The following is a 25,314-nucleotide window of genomic DNA, read 5'->3' on the forward strand; positions in this document are numbered from 1 at the left end:
GAAAAGAGTTTGATGACTCGTATTATATATATATATATATATATATATAGTATATATTCTGATGAGTAATATCTAATGAGTAATAATATCTAACACGTATTTCTTCTTATTTTTCCAATGTTGATCAACATTCATTTTTTCTACTTTTACATCGATGTAAATGTAATACAACGTACAGTGACGCAACTATCACTAATAAATAAAATAATAGAATTAAATAAAGTATTCTTTTACAAAGAAAAAAATTATTGTAAATTATGTGTAGAATAAAGGTACGTGCCACCCCCCCCCTATTTACATTGAAAAAAATCTTTTACAAGATAAGATAAGAAGACGTATAAACACCCATGTAAAAAAGAATAACCAACGTCCGTTATAATTTTTGTAAATATTTTAATAAAAAACAATTTCTTTTCTGATTTAGATTCCCGATTATGAATTATATTAACGAATTAATTATTTTATAGTTTTTACGTAAAATTATCTATAATAAATCTACTGGCCTCTTTTATCAGCATATTCATAAAATATACATTAATTCACAAATATCAATTGCTATTCTATTTTACAATTCAAAAAAATTGGATAAATCAATGCAAAATTATATTTACGTTTATAATTAAGTTTTTTTAAATTAGTCGATACTTCTTGTATTAAGAAGAACGGCTTGTAAATAATGCATTTTTTTCAATAATTTTTTTAAATAACTCTTCAAAACAGCAAAGATTTTACTATTTATATTTAGATTTATCCTTATTCGAAATAGTCAAGCTGTACTTGGAGCAGAAAGCACGACGAGAAACGGTATCGATTGAAATTGTGTAAAAAGATATTAATTAATTTGTTAAACGAGAAATTGTATAATGTGCAAAATATTTGAAATATGCAAAAACAGCCTGTAAATCACACTGATGATGTTGGACGAAGCAAAGAGTGTTCTTTCGAAGGCCTTCGGAGCGTGGCTCGGAGCAAAAGAAGGAGGAGGGTTTCGAGAAATCGGACGATTGCTTTATTAAGACGTCAGAAGGTACAGGATAGGCCGGGCCTGCGGTCGTTATTGCCTCGACCGGGTTCTCGCTTGGGACAATTGCTTCGAGAAGATCAAAAAGACCATCGAGAGAAACTGACAGCAAGAAGGAAAGGGAGAAAAAAGATCGAGAGAGGGAGAGGCAAACAGAGGCAGAAAACGAGAGGGACGGATAGAGAAGAAAAACCGTCATGCCGAACCTTCGTGCGCTGCTCTCAAAGTTAAAATACTGTTCAGAGTTTGTTCTTTCTAGACATTGTAATGTATTCCATCGCAATTACACATCCGCACTAATCATGAATATAGGCATGTGTTTAATAGGTCTCGATCTGATACTTGTTATGCTTGTTCAGTCGACAAGTTGTTCCTACGTCATAAATAGACTACGGTCTATTATATCGATTTACATTTTTATCAACATAACCAACGAAACTGAACTTACACATTAAATATTGTAAAAAAGATATACTTCACTTTGAGTATTTTTTATATTTTTTAGGATAATGGAGTCTTTCCTAAACATTTTTTTAACGAATATCTCATACATCCTTACGTTAAGTTTGCGAGAAAGAAAGTAAAACGATGATTTTTTTAATTTCACGCCAAATATCAAATTTTGTAAATTTATTAGCTACTTGTGCCCCGAATGGCTCCCGTTTATTATATAGCAAATTAAAGTGCCTAGATTGTCAATTAGATTCAATGTTGTTACCAAAGTATTTACATAGGACGAAGTAACTAACATTCGCTTGTTCAGATAAATTTATATCATCCTGTTACGCGAGCTATCGTTCTCGTATCTCCGTTTTATATCAGACGATCTATTTCCTCCATTCTAGCATAAATCGTCCGTGCCGCATCAGAATTTCCCGATCTACATCTCCCATCGTATGCCCTGAATTACAGGAAGTTGATTTCGATGGCTATCTTACTTTGATCAGACTGAAATTTCAATCCTCGTAATTCACGTCGGAGCACGTTGTTATGAATTTCTTCTGATTTGCCTGTATCGAGTGCCATAAAAAAGAGAACGAGCAAACAAATTGATGAACAGATTGAGAACCGAGTAGGATTTTTTACCTCGTTCGGCAAAACTTACGAGGGTATTGACAGAGAACATCGATCCTGAGTAAACGAAAACGGAATCGTTTAATTATGATATCCTAAGTAAACTGAGACACGCGCGCCTCTTGCCGACTCGTTAATCCAAGAACAAATATCATCTCGTTTAATCTCCTCGTCCACTTAACATTTTACACTTCAATTAAAAAGATAACGCATGAAACAGTCCCTCGTACAGAGAAACCTACAAAATATGTGCATGAATAACAATTTGTTTGTTCTTATCCAGTACTAAAATCATGCGAAGAAATAAGAGCAAGAAATACAGTTTACATAATTTCATATATAATTTAATAACACGTAATAGGCAGAATGTCGTCGTATCGTGTTCCGCGATTTCGTTTCCTCCTGGGCTCCTTCTCTCTCTCTCTCTCTCTCTCTCTCCCTCTCTCTCTCTCTCTCTCTCTCTGCAGAATCGATTAACCGGTACAATTTGTACTCAAACGGCTAATCTCCTTCGCTGTCCACAGCTCTTCGTTTAAAGGAGTGAAATTGAGTTGAGAGTCACAGCAGCCCGGTGAACGCTCGTGGTAGGGAATAGAAGTAGTAAGGGGCCTGAAAGGAAGCCCGATGGAAGGTCGGCACTGGAAGAAGAAATGTAAGAAAGAACGGAACGCATCTAAATGCCGGACTGTTCAACGTCGTTCTGTGAAGGGTACCGGCGAGGACGGGGGTGAAGAGAGCAGTGTTGGAACCAGGCTGGTGTCTCAATCAGCCAAGCAGGTTGGGGCATCTTGGACCCCTGTGGGTGGAGGATAGAGCTAGCAATGGCTGTGAACTATCCTCGAAATGAAAACAAAACTCCTGGAATTATAAACTCTTATCAAATATCAAAATTATATTTGATAAATAGCATACAGTCATTATGAAGGTATAGTAAACTATCGGATATATAATAATATTTTTCCTTCTATTTCCAGAAAAATTATAACTTTTCATAATTTCGTAGAATTTCTTAGAATTTTCTAATTCTAGCTAGAAACCTGTTGACTTTTTGTTATTTTACTAAACAGTCTAGAAAATTTCATCTCTTATTTCAGCATGAATCGCATAGTTTACAAATTTCGTAAGGTAAGAAATTCCTTGACATGAAATTTATTTATGACAGTGTTCAAACTTTTGGTTTTAATCAGGGCTTAAATCTATCGGTAATCCTTTCGGTCCCGGGCCAGTAACCAATGGTGGGGGGAAAAGAGCGACGCGCGCAGCTTCTCGGCGCAGCGGGGCAGGCCGTCACAACTCAATCTAGTGTCTCGGTGACCGTGCGTTTGTGAGTTTCTATTTTCTTCTCTTTCCGTATAGTGCGTTATAATTCTTGACACGGAATCGCAGTTTTCATTGGTGGATTAGATTGTATCTGGGATCCTATATTTTCATCTCTCTAGGCTACTAAAACAATGTGATTGTTTGTAAGGTTTGTACCTTAATATCTGTTTGTATTATCTTAGTAAACAATATTATTTCCTACGTATCGAATGTGTTTATAAAGACATTTCTCAGTAATTCTTTATGTAGATATATATCGATGCTTGTTTGTTTATTCAATCTCTAAAAGCGAATACACGATAGATAAATTAAACTTTCATTTTATGTATAAAATTCTTTGAAGTTTTTAGTATTTAATAAAGTTGTTGATGCTGGAAATACTAAAAAAGCATTTTTATTTTGATGACAGATATCAAATATAAACAAGATTAATGTTAAAATTGATTATCGCCAGTAAGAGATGAACTTTAAATTGTAATGTTGATTGTTTCTGTATGTTGCATTTTATTACAGTTCGTAATAGACGACAATATTTTAATTCTTTAAAAATACAAAACACAACTTAACTTAAAGTAAATCCATTAAATTGGTAAGAAAGTATCATTATAATTTGCATCTTTATAGAGATGTCAAGTAACTAAATTCATATCATATTCATATTTAATATTTACTTGGTATCATATTTTAAGAGTCGTGAATAATATAATATCGAGTAATACATAATTTAAATGCAAAATAAATAAAAGTATATCTATAAATTAATAAAGAAATATTTTTCAATAAACAACATAGCTAAGAATTTATAATGAAATAAAATTTCTCATTGAATATTCTGTATTAATATTTTACCAGATAATATAACAATCGTCACTACATATGCAATAATATATTTATTAGCCAAAACATTGACAAAAATAAATTTGAGAAAATCACAACAATCTGCATTCTTAATATAATTAGTTATAGAAAACAAATAAAAGTATAATTATAGTTTACGATTGTCATGTTAATGTGATTTTATAATTTAACTTTTGTTCTCTACTAAACTAACCGCGCCGATTAAAACATCGATATAGATTGATAATTTTGCACAAGTATGTAACAATGTATACATTACGCTTCTGAATGCACTGAATGTGATTACTGATAAAAGAAAAGAAAAAGGAAGGTATGCGTCTTTATTAAGCTAATATAATATGATATAATATAATATAATAATTAATATACATAATGTGTTATAATATACTAATACACATAATTGTATTTATTAAACAAAAGATTGTATTTCTATTTACTTAGAATAAATTATATATCTAAAATACGGCTTTCGTTATAGCAAACGTTGAACTTGATTTTAAAGAGTAGGAAATTTGTAAAAAGAACTCGGCAATATATAATTACCGACCAAATCTTATTTTTTTACTTTTTTTTTTTTTTTATAAAGACAATCAATTATCATTTAACGTTAAAATTGACGATGACTAAAATATTATATTTGCACCAAAGAAAACAAAGTGGAAGTATATATGAAAATATACATAATACAAAGGAAGAGATAAGTTGATATTGTCTATAAAGAGTCAAAGAAAATTCTTCGAAATGCGCTACTGCAGATCTATCAAATCTCTCTAAAGAAAACAATTGATTATTTTGATCATTTTAATAATCCTAATAATGCCAGTCATTGATAAGTGTTGAACAGTATTCTATCTCGTATGAATAGTTGCGCCTCGTAACCTGTATTTGTTTAAGCATTATTTCTTAGTGTGGAACAAATCTCTTCTGAATATCGTCACGATCACCATCGACTTAACGGCTTAATCGAATGAGATCACCAGAATCATAAGCATTGATTGAATATTCCCAAGAGCAACGATTAAATTACCATGTACCCTAATTGTAACTGTTTCAACATCTCTTTCCCTTGGTGCGTGTTTCATTCGAAACGAGATTTAAACTTGAGTGTAAAGTAAAGTTGATGATCACTGAAGGTCTATAGGGCTGGCCATCTGTCCCTCGTTGCCACGTCTGCAACGTCTTGGTGGTCCATTTTGGGGCTGGTGCGCAACAGCATCGGCACTAGCGCTGGCAATGAAGCGCTCACAGGTAGAATCTACCCCCTCTCTTTCTCTCACTATGTATGCGCGCTCCCGCACGTGCTCTCTTTCATCCCCTTCTCTTTGCTGTACTCTGCTTTTTTACTGGTAACAGTTGAGTATAGTAGAGAGAGAGAGAGAGAGAGAGAGGGAGAGAGAGGGAGGGAGGCAGAGTAGTAAAGTTGGAGAACATTCAACTGCGTTGTTCTGGTAAAACTTCTAACAGTGGTCCTTTCTGTCTTCTCTACTGATTGATTGGATACATTGAAAATTAAAACACATCGATTTGTGTACAGTGTGTCCCAGCGAGTGTGATGTAATCGGCGATAGAGTGATTCTACGTGAAAAAATATGAGACTTCGTTTTCGAGAAAATCTAATTTGAAATTTTGTCAAGTATACTTGGCTAATTACAGACTAGGTATGAGTAAACAATCGACAGGATGTTATTCTACCACCTTCACGATTGCTTGTACAAGACGAGAGTATTATTTTCCAACGCAATCGCGATTAGCAACTTTACCAGAGTTCTAAAGTAAAAAGACGACGCGAGTTTCTGCGATTGAAGGAAGAACAAAACTTTGGAACGTTTTTCTTTTTTTAAGTCACATTTTCTATTATTTGCTGGTACTAATTCAAGTAAATATAAAATGTGATTAGAAATTTTGAGAGATAAGAATACTAACTTTCGTTTACATAAATGATAGATATTTTAATACATAACTACAGCGATACTTGCTGCAGAAAAGGCGAATAAAATAAAAATAATATCGATTTTCAAATATTTGATAAGCAATGAGAATAAAATTACCAAATCTCCCGAAAATTACCGCTTAGAATTTTTAGATTTCTTGATTCTTTTAGATTATTAAGACGTCAAACGTCTTGATGTTTTCAAATTATAGATATAAGAAAAAAACTTCTAATATTTAAAGGGTTGAAATTACGGATATCATTTCGTAGTGGCATTTATGATTCCTTAAGTTGAGTAGCAAAAGCTTTCCTATTAACTCGAATGACAAACAGAGATCCGACTTATTTTAAGAACACCATGGAATATCTCTTCCTGTTATGCATCCGTTACAAGAATCTGCAAATATATACTTGGCACCGAGCACAATGCTGAAAATGCAAGTTACGCACATCTAATGCTATAACTGCTACAAATCTATAATGACAATAAACACGTAGACAAGATAAAATTATTATTCACTTCGTTTCTTCGTTTCTTTAAAGCAATCTGTAATATTAAAAAAATACGAACAGACTATTTTAGTTAATCTACAATTATAACACTAATTGATAACAAATTAATAAATATAAACAATAAGGTTTGAGTGGAACTTTTATAACACATACAAGTGTTCTTTGTGCATTTTATCACTGTTGTATCATAGGGGAAGATAGGGCAAGATGGAAAATTGTTGTTTACAAGAAACTGTGCATATGTATTACCGTGCACACAAAATGAAAACAAAGAGGTCATCAGCAGGAGTAAATATCAGTATGAAAATTTCGACGTGAAAGATTACACGTGTCATAAATTACAACGCAATTTATTCCAATTTTTCTAATTTTGTCATAAGCATACATAAACCTTGCAGTAGCGTTTTGTGCAGTTGCGCATATTTCTCGTTGATCTGAAAATGGCAAATTCATATACTTTATAAGTTATTCTTTCACAAACGTAGAATTTTTGGTATAAAATAGTTTGTTATTTTATAAAGAGACACGTAAAGTATCAGCATGTTATGGAGCAAGATGGGATTGGATAAGTGAGTGAGTGAATTTTGTCAACAATGTCTGACCAAGAGACGTTATGCCATGGTCATCCCAGAGGTAACGGTCGACTAAAAACGGAAGAGAAGCAATCAACATGGAAAACAGAAATTTTAACTTCTTCGCCGTATAGGCAAGAACTACTTCATTCAGTCTAAGAAAGCGTCTACAAAAAAAAGAAAAAAAAAAAGAAAAAAAAAGAAATGAAACGAAAGTTCGAGAATAGCTCCAAATGAACCAGAAGTATAAGAAAATAAAAGTTTTCTACCTTCAGTTATTCTAAAACATATTTAATAAATTATTTTATTTCAACTATAATTAATAGAATATCATTAGATAACATACAATTGATAAAAAAAAAACGATGATTATAGATTTTTTAATTTTTATAATATCAGACTTTGTATGAATTTAACAGTGAATATATATCGGATGTAAAAGTACTTCAATAAATGTTATATGAAAAACATATTCGATTTTCTTTACATTTCTTCTTAGCTACATATACCGTCTTACCCTCCTTCCCCTATCAACGATCAAATAAAAATTAAAAGAAAGTAATATGTATATGCTAAGACAGCATGTGAAGCATTCATTTGAAACGCCCGATAATCGTACATATACGCTATTAAGTTACTGAGACAACAGAACGGTACAAAGTGGCCGATGAAAATATTAGCCTCATATATACATACATAGATATCATAATGCGGAATTAAATTACATTAATTGCGAACTTCCTGTAGCTACATTTTATTGTTATTTATAAATTCATATGGAAGTGTTACAGATTCTTTAAATCCTTGAAATTAAACCTGTATAAATTTACAACTGTTTTAGAAAGATGTCACGTTGGTTCGATCAATCGAGCATACTCCTGATGAGTGTGATGTTGTTTAATACAGTAATGTGGAATACAGCGAAAAGTTCGATAATGAAGTGTGAGGAAGCAAAATTAAAATGCGCCTTCAGAACAGGCTGTGGCGCAGCTCTGCAACATTATCTCACGGGTTGTGCACCCGTTCTCCAAGGGAATGATTGTTCCGAAACCTGCCAACATGCCCTTATTGCTCTTACAAGCACCGATGAGGGCAAAGAACTTATGACAGTACTTATTATATTATCTCTGCTTTTGATAAAAAATAAATATTGTTTATTCTGATTAATATCAATGTAAATATTCAACGATACAACACTAACAACGAATATTTTAAACTAATATTTTATTCTACGCAAATCTTTTATAAGCATAACAATTTGTAACACAAATTCAAAAACATATATAAATATTTATAAACAATATATATATATATATATATGTATGTATAATATGTTTATAAACGATATGTTAGGTTACTTTTTTCTTTCTTTGTTTTTTGTTCTTTCTTTTTAATAATAAAGGTTAAGCCATTTCAAGATACCGAATTTAATTCAAATTAATAAATTTATTCCTTGTATTATTATTGTAAATTTCTTGATCTTCAAGTTGTATCATTACGTCTATTTAAATTTTATTTGTGTGCACTTTGTTTATATGGAGGATACAATTTTTTAATGAATATTTATATCTTGTTTTTGTTACTTAGTGTGAATGTGAGGATGAATTATGTTCGGAGTCGAAACAAAGAGTAGAAATATGTAGATCGTCTGTAACAATGGCAATGAATAGGACAAGGGTGTCCTGCAGAATAGCAACTTGGATTTGTAATGCAGACGCTCTTTGCCAAACTGCGCTTACATATTACAATAAATATTGCAAGAGTATGTTTCAAGGACGAAAGTGTACTAGACGGTAAATATGTTTTTTAATACGAAAATAAATAAAGTCTAAAAAATATGTGATACGAAGTTACAAAATAATTTATGTAATACACAAATGACTTCTTAAGGCAAATATTTTAGATGTAGAAATTCGATAAATATCTTAACAAGACAAGAAAAGGCTGCAAAATTGAATACATGTCAGTGTGATGGTTTTGAAGAATACGATTGCAAAGGAATTCATAGAAATATGAATCTTTTATGTTTTGGAAAAACACATCATGGTTACCGTGATGTTAATGTCGAGGATGATAGGGAAAGTGAATTTCTAACACCAAACATGAGTCTTAGAGGAAACGGTGTTCAAATATTAATGGACAGAGAATTACTTTTACTTTCTTTATTGATTTATCACATACTTAAAGCGAGACAAGGCAAGATTACTCGTTATATTATACTTTCTCACTTTGAAATATATACTACTGCACATAAAATAAATTTTGATTATTTTACAAATAACATAAGCATCTAAATTTATAGATTGTGATACTTTGAAAAATTGAGTTTAAATATTTCATTTTAATTTATCGAAAATTCTATTTTTTCAGACTGATGATTAGAAAGAATCCAGAAAGATCTCCAAAAAGCAACAGTATTCCATGAAACCAATGACCAAAGATCTTTATCAACATTCTTAATCAATATTTGAACAATTTGATACTGGTATTAGTGGATTACTTTTTCAATATGATAAATAATTTAACAGCATGACCAACGAATGCATAACTTACGAAATATTTTTCCATGGGTTTATTATCAAATTTGCACAAATGGAAAAAACGGAGAGGAAGAAGCCTTGTACAGTAAAAATATTGTATAGTGATTGTATTATAGTATCTATAATTGAATAATTCGTTGCAAGTATTTAGTTATAAATCAGTTTTATTTATGAAGATATAATTATGTAAATATCTACATACCGAAATACGCGAACATTGTTTTCCCCCTCTCTCTCTCTCTCTCTCTCTCTTTTTTTTACCAGATTTATATTCTCGAAAATTCTTCTCTTGTAGAAAAATATTTCCTTAAAAGGACCTCCAACGCAAATATATTACATTTATTTTGGAAAAAATATGATTATTAACATTTATTCTACTAAGAAAATATGAAGATAATAAAACAATTCTGCCGTCAATTGTTTTCCGAAAAGAAGGACCGAAGTGAAATTAATGTAAAGAGAATAATGTTCTTTAAGAACAACAAATTTTCCGGATACGTACGGTATATTGTTATATTTATGCGTGTTTGAGCGTGTGTAAATGTTTTTATACTATTTTTAGATATTTGTTTTTATATCTAATAATGATGATTTGTTAAAACATCGTTAATAAAAGCATAATTGAAGTTCGAAGTTTCTACAGTTTGTATTCTAATTACATGAAAAGTTACCGAGTAAATAAATAAGAAAACGAAGGTTATACAAAATGATGTGCTACAAAAAATTTACTAAATATAAATTGTCTGCAATTTTATTATAATTTATGGAGTTCAAATATTTCAAATATTTCACTTTAATATTATCTAGTATTTATTTTATTGTATAATATTTAATTGATATTATGACAAGGAGTAGATTTATATCTCATTAACTTTGAAATATTAATAAATGTATTTACAATCTTGTGTTCTTGAAACTTACTTTCATTGCTTATTTGTTCTTATAAAAAGTACGACGTTTTATACAATATTTTTCTGCGTATATTGAAAGTTTTTAATTTCGCAATACGAGAACAAAATTTTCGTGTACCTGATATTAAATATAAGAAAGTGTAACATGAAGAAGCGTCTTTCATGATTTTATTGGATCATTTTATTAATTAAATGTATCGAAAAAATAAACAATCTAAGGAAATCCGTCATCATCCTCTTCTGCCATTTCCTTAGCAAGCTCTAAATCTTGTTGTTCTCTTTCTCTACGTTCTTCAGCCGATTCAAGATCTTTACCATAGGACTTTGGAGGATACCTCATAGCCTTAACACTTTGATTGTGTAAGTCTAAACAAAAAGTAATTCTTTGATGAAACGCGAGTAATGGTTCTTTAGTACAATAAATATCCGTAGTTTCTTTGCTACGCATGTATCCATTTTCTGGTTCTAAGGTAGCTTCGATTACACCATCTCTAATAGCTTTAGCAACAATAAATTCAGCATCGACACTAGAATCCAAACCAAGCTTCTTTGCAATATCTGTGGGAGAAATTCGGGAATAGGACAGTCCAATTGACCTAATTGCAGTTTTAATAACATTGTGCCTCAATCTCAGGATTAAAGTAAATGTATGATCGGCTCTAAATTGTGGGCCAAAGTTTTCTAAAACTTCCCCAAAACGTTGAAGATTTCCTAAACGCACAGCCTGAGTCAGTTGGAAATATGGAGCTAATGCACGACGCATAGCAGCTTGTCTGAATGTTTGACGTTCTGGAATATCTCCAAGTAAAAGTTCCACAGTTACAGCCAGTTTTTGCACTGTTTGACGGAAACCTACTGCAGTACTTTGTGGAGCTTTTCTAAGAGCCTGTAAGAAAGATAAAACATTAATTTTAAATTACACAATTTTTATTCGGAATTTTATTTCTTCTGATAACATTTTGATTTGAAATTTATATATTAAGAAGAATGTCGACTTACCTGTACTAAATACTTATGTGCAGCAGAATATTCTAATCTAGCAGCTTTGATGCGTCCCAAATAATATAAAAATCTAGCCCATTCGTTATTGCTGGCAGATTCTGGGAAAGTTGATTTCAGTACAAGTTTATCTGCCTGATCATACAAATTATAATGTAAATAGTTCCGTAATAAACAATTAATTAATACAGCCTGTCCTTCAAAGTCATTTCTAAGCGTTGCCGTTCTCAATCTCAAGTGCAATATTCCGCGAATTTTATCCAGTCTCCCAATTAATTCATATGCCCTTGAATAATAGAAATAACATTTGGCAGCAATCAGGTCAATTGTACGTCTATTTTGAGCAATAATTTTTTGCAACAATGCCTCAGAGCATTGAACGGATTCTTCGTGTTTTCCAGCATCAATTAAACGTACGAGAACTAGTAAATGAATGTAAGTATCAATTTCAGGTAGTGGAGTTATGGTGGAGATGCGAAGTTTCTGCGTTTCTTCAAATTCAGCAGAGTCTTCTAACCATGACAGTAATGCATCACGTTCGGCACATGGTTTAGGATAAAAACTTAGAATTACTCCACGCAGGACGTTCGAGTTTAATCTGCGACGTGTATTAGGTAGCGTACGCAAAGCTCTTAAAATAAAACGTGGTTCTTTGCTTTGTACAGCTTTTTCTATTTGACGAGCATGCTCGCGTATATCATATATTGTTTGAAGATCAGCATCTTTTTTATCACAAACATCTCCATCACCATTTTGACCCTCAAAGATTATTTCAACATCCATAGCTTCAGGATTTTTAGCCGTAGGTACACCCATTTTAGTTCCTCTATGGAAATTAGATTTCTGTTAAGCACAATATTCTAATCTTATTACGTACAATATCATTTAATTTTTACAAGCTTCTCAATGTAGAAGTACGCGCGCGCGCGCGCGCGCGCGTGTGTGTGTGTGTGTGTACATATACCTATAATATCCAACTCATTGTATCACATTTTCTAATAAAATAATTTTGTAAATTATCCAATATTTATAAAAAGTATTATATAAAACTAAAAATATGAAGCTAGATTTAAACTTTGTAATAAAAAATTTAATAACCAAATTCAAACTTCTTTGTTGTCAAATTAATACGGTATTCTCTTTAAATAAATCTTTCACATTTTATGATTTTGTTATTTGATATGAGGCTTGTAACGTGTAAAAGAAACAATTACTGAAAAGTAAGAGTAACATTTTACATTCACCTTTGCTTTAAACTTTTGCAGAAAAACTGAAGATTCCTAATACAAGTGCAATTCTACGTTTTCATCGCACCAATTCACAGTTGTACTTATACCCAATCCAACCATCAGCGAAAAATTTAACGAAGTTCCAGCTAGGGTTTTTCGCCTCCGCATAAATTATTCATTTTCTCGCAACTTATCATAATACCAAAATTATTAAAATTATTGTTAATATTTAAGCAATTTCTTATGTATAAAACTTTGTATTTGCTATAAAGTATACATAATATAAAATTATCTGATATTAAATGTATATAATCTATAAATATATATCGTAAATTTTTTTCATTATAAGTGTTTAATATTTTAAACATTTTATATGGAAAAATTATTTACTTTTTTTATTATAATAAATTGTTGATAAGTAGCGTAATTCATTGGTTTGTATAATTCAATCACTGTTGGCCATCTAACTAAATAATTAGGTCAATGGATAAGAGAGCGATTAGTACACGATCATATTCGTGGATTAAGTAGGCATGAGATAACCTTGGTAGCAAATAATACAATATTTTTAATTATGATGATGTAAATAATTGTGTTAAAATAAAATCAAGGATTTCACTTATTAGCTTTCATGTCACATGTCAACATGAATTTAAGCAAAAGCGAAAAATTGTTGGCCGCTAAGAAAAAGGTATAATGTTTTGAAGTATTGACAGCTACATAAGTATCTTTTTTAATATTCAATTTACGTACAAAAAATTTATACTTATAGGACTTCGTAAGTTCTAGCAACATTTTAATTATTCATTCTCTTATATTTCTGTATCTTTGAATATTTAGGTTATGTTAGCTGTCAGACGCTTATTGAATTTTAATTTCACATAATATTTACGCTTTAAAACGTAAATAAATAATTTGGAAAACCTTATGATTTCATAAGTTAGATTAGTATAAAAAAATGTTATCGTTACTTATGTTTCATAAAACTTCCTTTTTTTGTTAGCTCAGGGAATTTCAATTAAGAAAAATGCAAAATAATCCAGATGATTCTGTGAAACAAAAACGTCACTCTGTCAATTCATTACCTTTGCAGGTGAAAGAAATTTATATATTATAATAATTATTACATCTTTTTATTTAAATCCATGTGCATATGCAATCACATTTCTCCTTGTAATCTTTATTATATTTTAATTGTCGTAAAATGCGAAAAGTTTTTTAATTAATTTGTTAAATTTTGCAGTATCAAAACGCAGAAACTGATACATCACATTTAGAAGGTGTAACTAATGCATCGACAATAGGAAATGTGGAAAATGATATAGTTCAAGAATTTCAAAAAGATGAAGTACTATCCACAAATTCAGTGGTAACTCCAGAAAATACCATAAATCATGATAAAGTACATTATTCTACAGAAGAAACTATCAACACAGAAAGTGTACAAGAAATTAATACATCAGAAGCAGCGAGTAAAGTGGATTTTTATAATCTTCCAAAAGTACAAAAAGAACATCTCTTGGAGATGGCTTCTGCAGTTGCAGATGTTTTAACAAATGAGTCAGAACATATAGAAACATCTCTTGATACTGATTTAATGTATCATAATCAATTTTTAAGTCCTTATATGGAAGAGCAGAAAAAAGTTGTTAATGAATTGCATATTGAGCTTAGTAATGCTGTAAGTGTATATATGTATGTAAATTTTATAGAAAGTATCTAGATCTAAACGTTGAAAAAAGAAATAGTTCAGAAATAAAATTGTTTTAATAATTTGATTAGCGTAGCAGGATTTCAGAGTTAGAAGCCAAATTAGAAGGAAAAGAAACAGAATTTCAGGTAGAATTGGCACAAGAAATAGATCCTTTAAAAGAGCAACTTCAGGTTCATACCCAGACTACCGGCATTCTAATAGCAGAAAAAGCAGAACTTACTGCTGCTCTTAGTCAAGCTCAACAAAGCATTAGACAAAGTTCAGGTTTGTTATTTTAATTAATGAGACATTCCAGGCAGGCGTGTGCACGTACGTACGTGATTATAAATTCTTAATAAATTAAAAATTAATATATTTTTTAGAGGAATCTGAAGAAATGACAAGAAAATTAAAAAATTCACAAATTCGCATAGCTGAATTAGAGAAAGAAATATCTACTGTAAAAAATAATAATGAAGAATTGAGGAAAAACATTCATCAATTACAAAGTGAATATGATTCTCTTAATAACAGATTTTTTGAATTGAAGAAAGAAAAAGAGGATTTGAGTTTAGAAGCATCAGAATTAAAGCAAAAATTGAATTTGAAGAAAACAGAATTAATTGCTGTTCAACAAGAACTTCAAGAAAAAACAGCGTTGCTTTCATTGAGCGAACTTAGAATACAACAGGTAATACATGTGCATTATCGTTGGTTAACTGTATGTGAAACATTTTTCATATACTTCTTTGCCTTTGTAGATGAAAGTTGCTACAACAACAGAAGAGGAGAAACATGCAGTAATTCTTTTGGAGCAAGAATTAGCACAAACTAAAGAAGCTCTGAAAATTGTTAGTGTTGAAAAGGATGAAGCCAATAAACAGTACCAGAATTATGTTAAACAATTAGATACCCAGCAGGCAAAATTATTAGAAGAGGTATTTTTATATTCTCTGTAATGAAATTCGAAGGTGCAACGAAATATCATAAATTTTCTAAAAATTAAATGTCATTTTATAGATAAAAACACAAAGAGGTGGTATAGAAGATTTACAACGTAGAGAACAAAGTTATATACAAAGGATTTCAGAGCTTGAGCAACAATTACAACAAGAAAGAGAAAAAGCAGGGAATTTATCATCTTTACAAGATCGTAAAGATGAAACGGATAATCTGCTGAAAAATATAGATGAACTTACATTGGAACAAGAAAGGCTTCACATTTTATTATCTGAGAAGGTAACATTTTTGTACTAATTTTTACTATAGAAAGTAAATAAAAGTTATTTAAAATTACATCGATTTATTGATTAATTAAAATTTTCTTCCATATATTTAGGATTCACAAATTGAAATGTTGACAAAAAATCTAAATGATTTACGAGATGCAAATAATCAAGGAACAGAAGTAACAAAACTAGTCAGTGCTCTCGAAAGTGAACAGTTGGGGGCATCGAGAGCAGTTCAGCAAAATCGACAGTTAAAAGAGCAACTGACTGATATGGAAAATGCGTTTGTTTCTTTGGTAAGCGTAACATTAAATATTGATAAAACATTATTAATGATATGGTAAATGAGAGTAAATAAACTATATAAATTTTTAATACAATTTTAAGAGTAATGCTAAATTGGATTTAACTGAACAACTTCAAGCGGAGCGTTCTATAGGAAGAAAGTTAAACGTTCAGTTAAATAACGTAGAATGTGAGTTGGGACAACTGAAAGAAAAATTAAGGGAAAAAGAAGCTATTCTTGAAGAGGTTGAAAAAGAAAGACTTCAAAATGCTCAAATAGCAGATCAAATACAGCATTATCAAGCTCAATCGCATCATGTAGATACTTTTCAACGAGAACTTCAACATGCTATAGTAATTATCTGTTTAATTATATTAAAAGATTTCGTTCATTGATGTTAAACATTTTTCTTGCTCTATTTCTGTTTCAGATCACTATAGAAAGATTAGAAAAGGAAAAACAAACACTTATGGAGAAATTGAAAGAAAAAAATGTAGCCAGTTCCATCTCCGAAGTTGATTCACATTCTTTGAATACTAATAATAATGTATCAAAATCGGGAGAAAAAGTACATGTAGAAAGCTCAAACGAAAATGATGTTATTATATCTGAACCTGTAAAAAAGCTTGAACAAAGATTTAAAGAAACAATGGAACGAGTCGCAGAGCTTACAGAAGAGAAACAGAAGCTTGAACATCTCGTTTTACAGCTTCAAAGTGAAACAGAGACAATAGGTACAAATAGATGGTTTTTAAATAATTATTTACACTCTAACTTTATCTTTATATTCATAGAATTATCTCCCTTCTTTATTTTTAGGAGAATATATAACATTATATCAAAAACAAAGAGCTGTTCTACAAAACAGAGCGATAGAAAGAGAACAGGTATTTCGACAATTACTTGAACAGAGAAATCAGCAACAAGAGCAATTACATAAATTAAAGGTTTTGGTTAGTGATTTTCTTAGCAAGGAATACATACGTTCCAATGGAACAGAATGTCAAGTTGAAACAGGTACTTATAATATTCGATTTCAATTATCTTACCTGAAATTTATTTACATAATAAAAGTGATATTGTATTGATCAAAAGAGATTAACATGTACTCCAACTTATATTATATATATATATATATATAACCATTATTAATTAGTCGAAATTTAACGAAACAAATTATTTTTCAGCAATGGGTTCTAGTGATTCTGTATCTATAAAAAGAAAAGAGGAAGTAATAGATCCACAAGTGGAAAATAAAAGTGTTTCGGAACTCCTAGATGTTCTGACAGAGATAAAAGATTGTAAAGATTCCTGTATGTTTGAACCGAATTTTCATCCATGTCCTTGGTGTTCCGGAAAGTTACTTACAGTATAAAGCACATGTTATGTATATATCTTATATATTTTTTAGTATAGAACATTAATATAAAATTTTTAATCGACAACGATTTGTAGAACAATTGTATATAAGGTAAAATCCATAAAAATTGCAATTTGTAAGTGATTGATATGAAAAAAGGAATGTTTTCCCCAAAAGCAATTGCTCTTTTCTATAAGGTATGAAAAAAAAAAGAAAAAAATCATTTAAGCCTAAAATATTATTTAAAGAATTGTTGAAGATATATAAAGTATTTTTTAAGTAATTATCTTTTTCCGTACATTGCTTTATTGCTTTCTTCTTAATGGAAAATATATATTTCTCTACAAAAAGTAAAAATTAGTTCTATTTTAAATATATTAAATAAAGAAATATATGGAATTTTATATTCAAAAATACTTTATTTAACATGTTTATAAAAATCAAATTTTTATCATTGTTAATTTCTATTATATCTATATCCTATATATTATAAGAATTCTATTATTTCAATGTAAGTAAATTTAAAGTAAAAAGTAATATTTACCCTTTTATCATATTTTCGATTGACCATTTAAAAAAATAATAAAAGACATCTATTATAATTCAACTTATACTTTCAATTTTTTTAGAAATTTTGAGTCTCCGTCAGCGATACTTGTTCTTTCTGTACAATCTTCAATAATAAAAGCAGCTTTTCCTCTACGTCTTCTTTCTAAAGAAAAGGACAAATAACTTAATAATTATACTATATTATTTCCATTTTCATGAAAATTTGCACTTTTACATGCAATAGTACATCACCTGCTCTTAACAGAAGTCTTTTACACTGATGTAATATCGAAGCTTTTGCTTGAACTTCATTCAAACCCAATAAACATGCCAAATTTATAAGATCATAAGGATTTCTTATTGTCTTGATATCACTGACACCACTGGATAATATTACATTCTAAATAAACAAGATAGTTAATTAGAAATTTGTTTGTTATTTAAACATGGATTTTAAAGAAATATCCTTTGTACGTTTGCCAATAAATCTTTCGATATTTAATAACATTATTATCTATAGGCTAAGCATTAATATAAATTAATATTTATATTAGTGCTGTTTTGTAATATACGACTATGTAGTGTTAAAAAACGGTTATTTTCATTTATACATAAATATTTCTATACCTTACTCTTTCCGTATGTATGAAAGAGATGAGAATAATGGATAGTATTTTTTCTGGATTCAACATTTAATAGATCTACATACTGTATTTCAAAATGTATTCCTCTTTCAATTGCTTGATCATACAGCTTTTTATTAAGTTTAAACGATGTAGCATTCGACCTTAATGTAATTATATCTGCATTTAATTGAGTACATGCAAATTGTAAAGCACTTTGTGTTTTTGGAGCAAAAGCATATAGATCGAATTTTTTTAAACTGGAACAATGATTCACTATATGCGTTTTTGCAAAATCAGAACAAAAGAAAGTAATTCGACTAAAAATTCTTAATCTTCCGTCAAATTCTTTTCTTATACTTCCAATGTCGATTGTTTCAAGAACGATACCCTGTGATGTTTCACTATCACCACCCTTTTTTTTCCTCTTTTTCTCTGTTCCAAGTACACTTTCATCCACATTAGTATTTATTGCTACTGTTTTGAATCCATATTCACATAATTTTGATAAAATAGGATATAGATTTTGTGTTTGATACCCTGGTACATTCACACATAAATCGTAAAATCCTGTACTTTCTCTGATATCCATTTTTATGAAATATTAGATTTACACCGTAAATGCTCTTTATTTTTAATTAAATATGTTGTAAATTTATTTATAATGTTTGGTTGAAGCTATGATTTAGAAATTAACATCTTCTAATTTTTTTCGTCAATACTTCTTTGACAGTGCTTCGACTAATCCTAACCTAGAATTTTTATGTATGTAGACACAAAATACATTTATATATGTATTATACTACTAAGCGATATCTTTTGGTTAATAAAATCATATTATGAAAATCATAATATTTTTGTCAAAAATGTTGACTATGAAAGGAAATGCTATTTAATATTTTTTTGAAGAACTTCATTTATTCACATCAATTTATTATTCACTAAATTACCATATTTATTACAGATTGTAATTATGAATTGTCTTCATTAACACGTTGTCTATGTCACGTAAATTTAAGGGTTAGTTTATGAAATAAAATAGCTAAGTCGTAACACAACTATTGTCTTTATTTTCTAGCACAGCACAGGTTTACACTGATTGGAGAGATGTTCACTGTTCGATGGTTTTGTCTATTTTCTCCCTAGGTGTTCTCGTCTCATTACGGAGGAAAGCTCGGTGTGGGTGTGCGGACACCCATTAACAACGCGGATTCGCTGTTTGCACCACTTCCGTTAGGAAAAGTAAGGGTAACGATCCACGATGCCAATTGGTTGGTTATAGGTCATGTTAATAAATGAAGATAGGAGGAGAAAGCCTCCTATCAACGCGGCTAGTAGGTAATATTGTTTATGGGGAAAACCAGCTTTTTCGTTAGTCAAGTATTGGGTTTTTCCCATTAGGTAACTACCTGCTTTCCCCGTAATTAGTAAGGACGTATAACAACCTAAGGGCTGTTTCAAGGACCATCCATAAACAGATAACAGAAATAATAAACTTAAAAAGTTTAAGTTTATGGTGGATCCCTGGGGTAATTGAGGGTGCGCGGTGGCCTCTGATAAAATTGACGTTACAACTGCCACGACACCCGTATTCGGGTGTCAGCAAAGTTTCTGTCGTTCGTCGTAGGCATTTGAAAAGATATTCCATAATAATAAATTGTTAATTAATAATTAATTGTAATAATAGTTGAATTGTTATAAAATAAAAATACGAAAATGGTTTGTTAAAGAAATGATTTAGAATGTAAAACTTTAAAGCATTCTATACATAGCTGAGGTTGGTCGGGACAATTCGGGCAATAAGTTGTTGTTTTCTTCAAATTCTTTTGTACCTTTGTTCCGTCCATTCGACGTCCTTTATTTGCATAACATAGTTTGCATGCGTGTCTAATGCTTCTCCCGGAATCATTTTTTCGAACGGCGATATTATGCTGACTCCGTCGAAGACAAGGATTTTTTATATTTTCAGACAACTCTAATAATTTTGCAACTAATAATTGTCTAAATATTCTAATATTTATATTTTTTCTTGTTGCAATTTTGTAAACCGTCAAAGCGTTTACAACAGAAATTCTCAGAAAGAATGAGTGCCAAGTTTTCCGTACCATTTGATTCCTTTTCTAATTGTGGTGGCATCAGAAACCATTTGGTCGGAATAATCTATACCACACTTTCCTTCATTATATTCAACAACAGCTAGTGGTTTTAATGTTGCGAGCGAATGAAACGAAAGATCATTCTTGAGACCACCACTTGAGCGATTCGCATTACTAAAATATCGATGGGAACACCTAGCAGAGAACGCTTGGTACTGCTGTACGCGTGGCCTGACGGAGACCGTTCTTTGAAAACACGCGTGGCAGTCAACGTGTTAACAAAGCCATATATGTAGTAATATTATATCTTATAGCTGTTTTTAAATTTATTAAATTTAAATAATTTTAAAAACATTTAGAAATGTTTAAATAAATCAGGACCGTACAAATATATAGATATTTAATACAATATTGTATTATAACTTAAAATATGGTAAATATGGAACATATTTTAATGATTTTAAGAATACTAGATACATCAATATTAAAGATATTTCTGTAGAAATAAAGATTAAATTAAGTGGTTGTTAAAGAAATATATAAATTATAATTAATCACTGTCTTTAGATTCAGCCTCACTAGAAGGTGGAGTACTTTCAATAGGTTCTTCATCACTACCCTCGGATTCTTCTTTCCTTTTCTTCTTCAACTTCTTGTCATCATCCTCCTACAATAAAATCATATGCAATAGAATATATCTTAAAAAATGTTTTTAATAGAACACAACTAATATAATGAAATTACCGCATTCCGTTTATCTCCGCTTTTCTTTTCTTTACCTCCGTCACTGTCTTCATCCGAAGCCTTCTTTTCTGATTTCTATAGAAATATTTAATTAAAATAATATTTCTACTGTCATAATATAATACTAATAAAATACCTAATAAATTATACTCTTAATTCTTAACATACCTTATTATCTTCATCGCTACTGCTTTCATCATCACTAATATATTCTTTACTTTTGAAACTGGTTCCGGTCATAAGCTTACTGGGAGATTCTTTTTTACTCTCTTTCCTCTTCTTCTCTCCCTTTTCTTTCTTTTCTGATATCTTTTCCTTATCGCCACCTCCTCCGCCACTAGCTTCATATTCTTTCATTGATGCAGTGTACTCTTTCTTTGCCTTTGCTGCTTTCTGTTCCCATTCCTATTATAATTAGTATATATTAAATAATTATGGAATTACATGTAAGAAATTAAAGCAATTTTGGTCTTACAGATTTATCTTTTAGTTCCCTCCACATTTCACCTCCTTTCTTTGCAATTTCTGTAACAGCAATTCCAGGATTTTCTGCTTTAATTCTTTCTCGAGCACTGTTTAACCATATCATAAATGCAGTTGGCGGTCTCTTAGGTTTATTTGCATCTTTTTCTTTCTTCTGTTTTCTAGGTTTTCTTGGCTTCTCTGACTAAATAAGGCAATACATACATTGATAAACCATTCTTAGTAAATTATCTAATCTGGGTACGATTGCAAATTCATTCTTATAAATATTAAAAACACTGTAAAAAAAATATAAGTAAAATGTTTACCACGGTTTTAGCTGACTTTGGTTTCTTTTCTCTTTTTTCTTTCTTCTCTTTCTTTTGACTTTTTCCTGAAGCATCCGATTCATTTTCACTTTCTGAACTATTTGGATTACTGTCATATTCTTCTGCCACATCACTCTCGTCCTAAAAGAATATATATATATACAAGGTATATAAATTTGTATGTTTGCCAAAAATTTTAATAAAATCACACCTGATTCGGATTAAAATCTTCATCGGTAGACTCTTCCTCAGAATCCTGATTTTCCTCTGCATCTCTTTCCTGTGCTTCTGCTTTAACTCTTGCCAAATACGCATCTGGCTCATCTTCTTGATCGCTATTTCCAAAGTCATTGTCATAATTCAATTTGTCCTATTGCAAAAACAAAGAATTTCTTAATATAATTAATTAAAGAATTACAATTACGATAATAATTCATACTTACACTCTTGCCTCTATTTTTAACCCGTAATTTTTTGGAAGTAATAAAGTCAAAAAGTTTTCCATACTCCTCCTTTTCTATACTACTGAATGTATGAACAACACCGCTAGTCAATTCAATTTCAAAATCAAATGATCTTGTAGAACCACCACCACGGGCGAAATTTACTGACGCAATTTCTTCAAAACGTATATGGATTGGTGGTTTATGAACGTAAATAAAACCTCTTTCTAAAGGATATAAATAACCTGCAGCTGCTTTAAATGAACAACTGATTGCAAGTGTTCCAGAATGACTGAAAATTAAAAACATATAATATATTAAAGTATTTCGGCTACGCAGTTTACAAAAAACTTACCTAATGAAATTTCCAGGTCCAGTAAGTTTTCTATTAATAATAACTTTCATTACTTTTCCTAAAACTTCATAAGTTGGTCCAGATAATTCTTTTGGTAATTTATCTTCATATTTTTCTTTTAATTCTTTTCTGCAATAATATAATATAATATAATATAAATATATGAATAGTAAACATATTCATATTTTTACCATAGTGCTTGAGTCAAATACATATACATACTCAGAAAAAGGTAATTCAATTGAAGTTTCTTCTTCTTGATTGAATAATAATACTAAATAATGATAACGGGTTTGACCCTGTTTAATTGGTGGATCTAAACTGACCTAAGCGAAAGATATTAACGATAATAATAAAACAAATAATTAACAAGAAAAAATAAAAATAATTTTCGAAATGCTTACCACAAAATACATTTGCCTATTATCCTTATGTGGTAAAAGAAATAGCCTTAAAACAGTTGACATTGGAATCTTGTAATCAAAAGTTTTACCATGTAATTGGAAAAATGATTGGAATATCTTTATATCATAACGACCACTGGAAGAGGGAGTTATATTAATATATGAATCTTTTAAATTATATTTCTTAAACATATATACATACCGTGGTGTAAGACATTGAATCTCTCGAAATATTGCAATAGCATCTCCACTGACACTGATGACAGATGCTTTTTCCATAACTTGCTGATGAAATGCTTCTACTGGATCTTGATCTGCGCTGTCACTAATAGGGATATGAAATCTCATTTCCATTAAACTCACAGGAGCATCATCATTCTGAAAAATGTACAAAATTTTAATATTAAGAAATGTTATTAATGTTAAACACGTTACATTATCGATAATTTACCTGATGGAATTCCAATGTGACTTCATTCTTACCAGTGTTACATTGAGACACATCGTACAATGGAATTTCAAAAGCAGTATGATGACCAACATCAAAACTTAATACAGAACCATTAAACCTAGCTGTACCCCAATTCCAACCTTTTAGGCTAAGTTCCTTTTCTAGCATATCTTTTTTATAGTTTTGTAGGAAGAATTTTGCAATTTTTTCTTGATCCTAAAAATAAATATTGTTTTATTACAAAACGTAAAATTGAAAAAAGATTTATTCTTAACTAAAAATTGTTACTTACACCTTCCTTGAATCCACGAAACCTATGTAGAGTTCCATTTTTGAGAAATATTCGAAGACCCCAGGTACCAATGAATTTTTGATAATTTACCATTTCCATATCCGATGCTGAAATTTGTTCTACTTTGCCTGTCTTTTGATTTTTAAAAATCAAATGTTGGTCTGTAAGCTTCAATCGCCCAGGAGTCTGTACATAAGAAAGTCATATATAAGTGCAATTATACAGAAATTTTTATTTATCTCATTACCATCGTAACATAAATAATACCATCGAAAGTAACTGATGAATTATTACTAACATTTTTATTAATAATTTCAATATTTATAAGATGGAATACAATTTGTTTGCAATTATATTATAAAATATAATAAAAACGTGGATTTCATCTAGGCATGTTACTTATTAATCTAACTTTAAACATTAACAAAGAAATGATATAACGCGACTACAAAATGAAAGTAAAAGAGAGAATGAGAAGTATTGTTACTCGTTACAGACTTTAAGTAATATATTACTTACCATAGCTCCTTTAACTTCTGCAATCACATCAGTATATTCTAAAAAATCCATTTTTGGAAACACCTAAAATTAATATACAAATTATTATTTGTTTATTATGATTCCTCTTCGTATCTACAAGTTAAACGCATAATCAAAAAAATCAAACGCTTTTTATAAATTACTTTACAATTCAAAACGAGAAACTGATGCAAGGTCGATGTAGAAAACAAATTTCTCATGTACGGCGTACAACGCGCCAAGTTCTTGCTCTCAGAATATTTTCCGAAAACATAATTGGTTAACACAGATTAAGACTATAAGTACAATTTATAGTAAAATTTGTATACTATGTATAAAAGAATATTTATTTTTGCTGTCTATTTAGCTTTAAATATAACGCTAAAATTTATATATAATCTTAAATTTTAGATACATAGTAGTAAAAAATTTTAAAAATTTATTAAAACTAAAATTATTACCCTAGAATTTGCAAAAAGTTGATTGGTTAAATTAACCATAGAGCGTAAGTA

The 25,314-nt window shown here is 30.2% G+C and overlaps 5 protein-coding genes across 10 annotated transcripts; 2 read left to right on the top strand and 3 right to left on the bottom strand.

The window, feature by feature from the left end:
- Window positions 1-3,269: 3,269 nt before the first annotated feature.
- Window positions 3,270-10,739, top strand: LOC117232515 (growth arrest-specific protein 1-like). 3 transcript variants are annotated; one of them, XM_033491910.1, is made up of 5 exons: window positions 3,270-3,563; window positions 8,134-8,397; window positions 8,876-9,081; window positions 9,192-9,484; window positions 9,659-10,739. In XM_033491910.1, exons 2-5 carry the CDS (start codon window positions 8,134-8,136, stop codon window positions 9,661-9,663), a joined length of 768 nt encoding a protein of 255 aa, XP_033347801.1. In that variant the 5' UTR covers window positions 3,270-3,563; the 3' UTR covers window positions 9,664-10,739. The 3 variants fall into 3 exon arrangements, with proteins under 3 accessions (XP_033347801.1, XP_033347798.1, XP_033347800.1); XM_033491907.1 differs by having other exon boundaries at window positions 3,274-3,563; window positions 8,130-8,397; XM_033491909.1 differs by lacking the exon at window positions 3,270-3,563 and adding an exon at window positions 5,677-5,931 and having other exon boundaries at window positions 8,130-8,397.
- Window positions 10,740-10,893: 154 nt separating this feature from the next.
- LOC117232514 (probable 26S proteasome non-ATPase regulatory subunit 3) lies at window positions 10,894-13,093 on the bottom strand. 2 transcript variants are annotated; one of them, XM_033491905.1, is made up of 3 exons: window positions 12,983-13,093; window positions 11,739-12,564; window positions 10,894-11,625 (listed from the first exon to the last, which is right to left on the bottom strand). In XM_033491905.1, exons 2-3 carry the CDS (start codon window positions 12,552-12,554, stop codon window positions 10,954-10,956), a joined length of 1,488 nt encoding a protein of 495 aa, XP_033347796.1. In that variant the 5' UTR covers window positions 12,555-12,564; window positions 12,983-13,093; the 3' UTR covers window positions 10,894-10,953. The 2 variants fall into 2 exon arrangements, with proteins under 2 accessions (XP_033347796.1, XP_033347797.1); XM_033491906.1 differs by lacking the exon at window positions 12,983-13,093 and having other exon boundaries at window positions 11,739-12,654.
- A 288-nt stretch (window positions 13,094-13,381) lies between these two features.
- Window positions 13,382-17,852, top strand: LOC117232518 (golgin subfamily A member 2-like). Its single transcript, XM_033491913.1, has 12 exons — window positions 13,382-13,658; window positions 13,971-14,060; window positions 14,211-14,648; window positions 14,750-14,945; window positions 15,044-15,351; window positions 15,422-15,598; window positions 15,681-15,899; window positions 16,000-16,185; window positions 16,277-16,528; window positions 16,606-16,909; window positions 16,995-17,192; window positions 17,363-17,852. The coding sequence occupies exons 1-12, from the start codon at window positions 13,599-13,601 to the stop codon at window positions 17,548-17,550; spliced, it is 2,616 nt and encodes an 871-aa protein (XP_033347804.1). The 5' UTR covers window positions 13,382-13,598; the 3' UTR covers window positions 17,551-17,852.
- A 229-nt stretch (window positions 17,853-18,081) lies between these two features.
- Window positions 18,082-19,485, bottom strand: LOC117232519 (ribonuclease P protein subunit p30). The gene is made up of 3 exons (XM_033491914.1): window positions 18,712-19,485; window positions 18,337-18,484; window positions 18,082-18,247 (listed from the first exon to the last, which is right to left on the bottom strand). Exons 1-3 carry the CDS (start codon window positions 19,297-19,299, stop codon window positions 18,144-18,146), a joined length of 840 nt encoding a protein of 279 aa, XP_033347805.1. The 5' UTR covers window positions 19,300-19,485; the 3' UTR covers window positions 18,082-18,143.
- A 1,713-nt stretch (window positions 19,486-21,198) lies between these two features.
- On the bottom strand, window positions 21,199-25,058 carry LOC117232525 (FACT complex subunit Ssrp1). Of its 3 annotated transcripts, none has more exons than XM_033491926.1 (15): window positions 24,967-25,058; window positions 24,803-24,865; window positions 24,284-24,469; window positions 23,992-24,207; window positions 23,743-23,918; window positions 23,541-23,676; window positions 23,359-23,462; window positions 23,137-23,265; window positions 22,782-23,073; window positions 22,550-22,708; window positions 22,342-22,479; window positions 22,023-22,214; window positions 21,716-21,952; window positions 21,548-21,622; window positions 21,199-21,470 (listed from the first exon to the last, which is right to left on the bottom strand). In XM_033491926.1, the coding sequence occupies exons 1-15, from the start codon at window positions 25,021-25,023 to the stop codon at window positions 21,354-21,356; spliced, it is 2,277 nt and encodes a 758-aa protein (XP_033347817.1). In that variant the 5' UTR covers window positions 25,024-25,058; the 3' UTR covers window positions 21,199-21,353. The 3 variants fall into 3 exon arrangements, with proteins under 3 accessions (XP_033347817.1, XP_033347816.1, XP_033347818.1); XM_033491925.1 differs by having other exon boundaries at window positions 21,200-21,470; window positions 22,339-22,479; window positions 24,967-25,057; XM_033491927.1 differs by having other exon boundaries at window positions 21,270-21,470; window positions 22,339-22,479; window positions 24,972-25,052.
- Window positions 25,059-25,314: the final 256 nt, after the last annotated feature.

Source organism: Bombus vosnesenskii, unplaced genomic scaffold (assembly GCF_011952255.1).
Source record: "Bombus vosnesenskii isolate JDL3184/JDL3185 unplaced genomic scaffold, Bvos_JDL3184-5_v1.1 scf7180000013289, whole genome shotgun sequence".
NCBI classification, from domain to species: Eukaryota; Metazoa; Arthropoda; class Insecta; order Hymenoptera; family Apidae; genus Bombus; species Bombus vosnesenskii.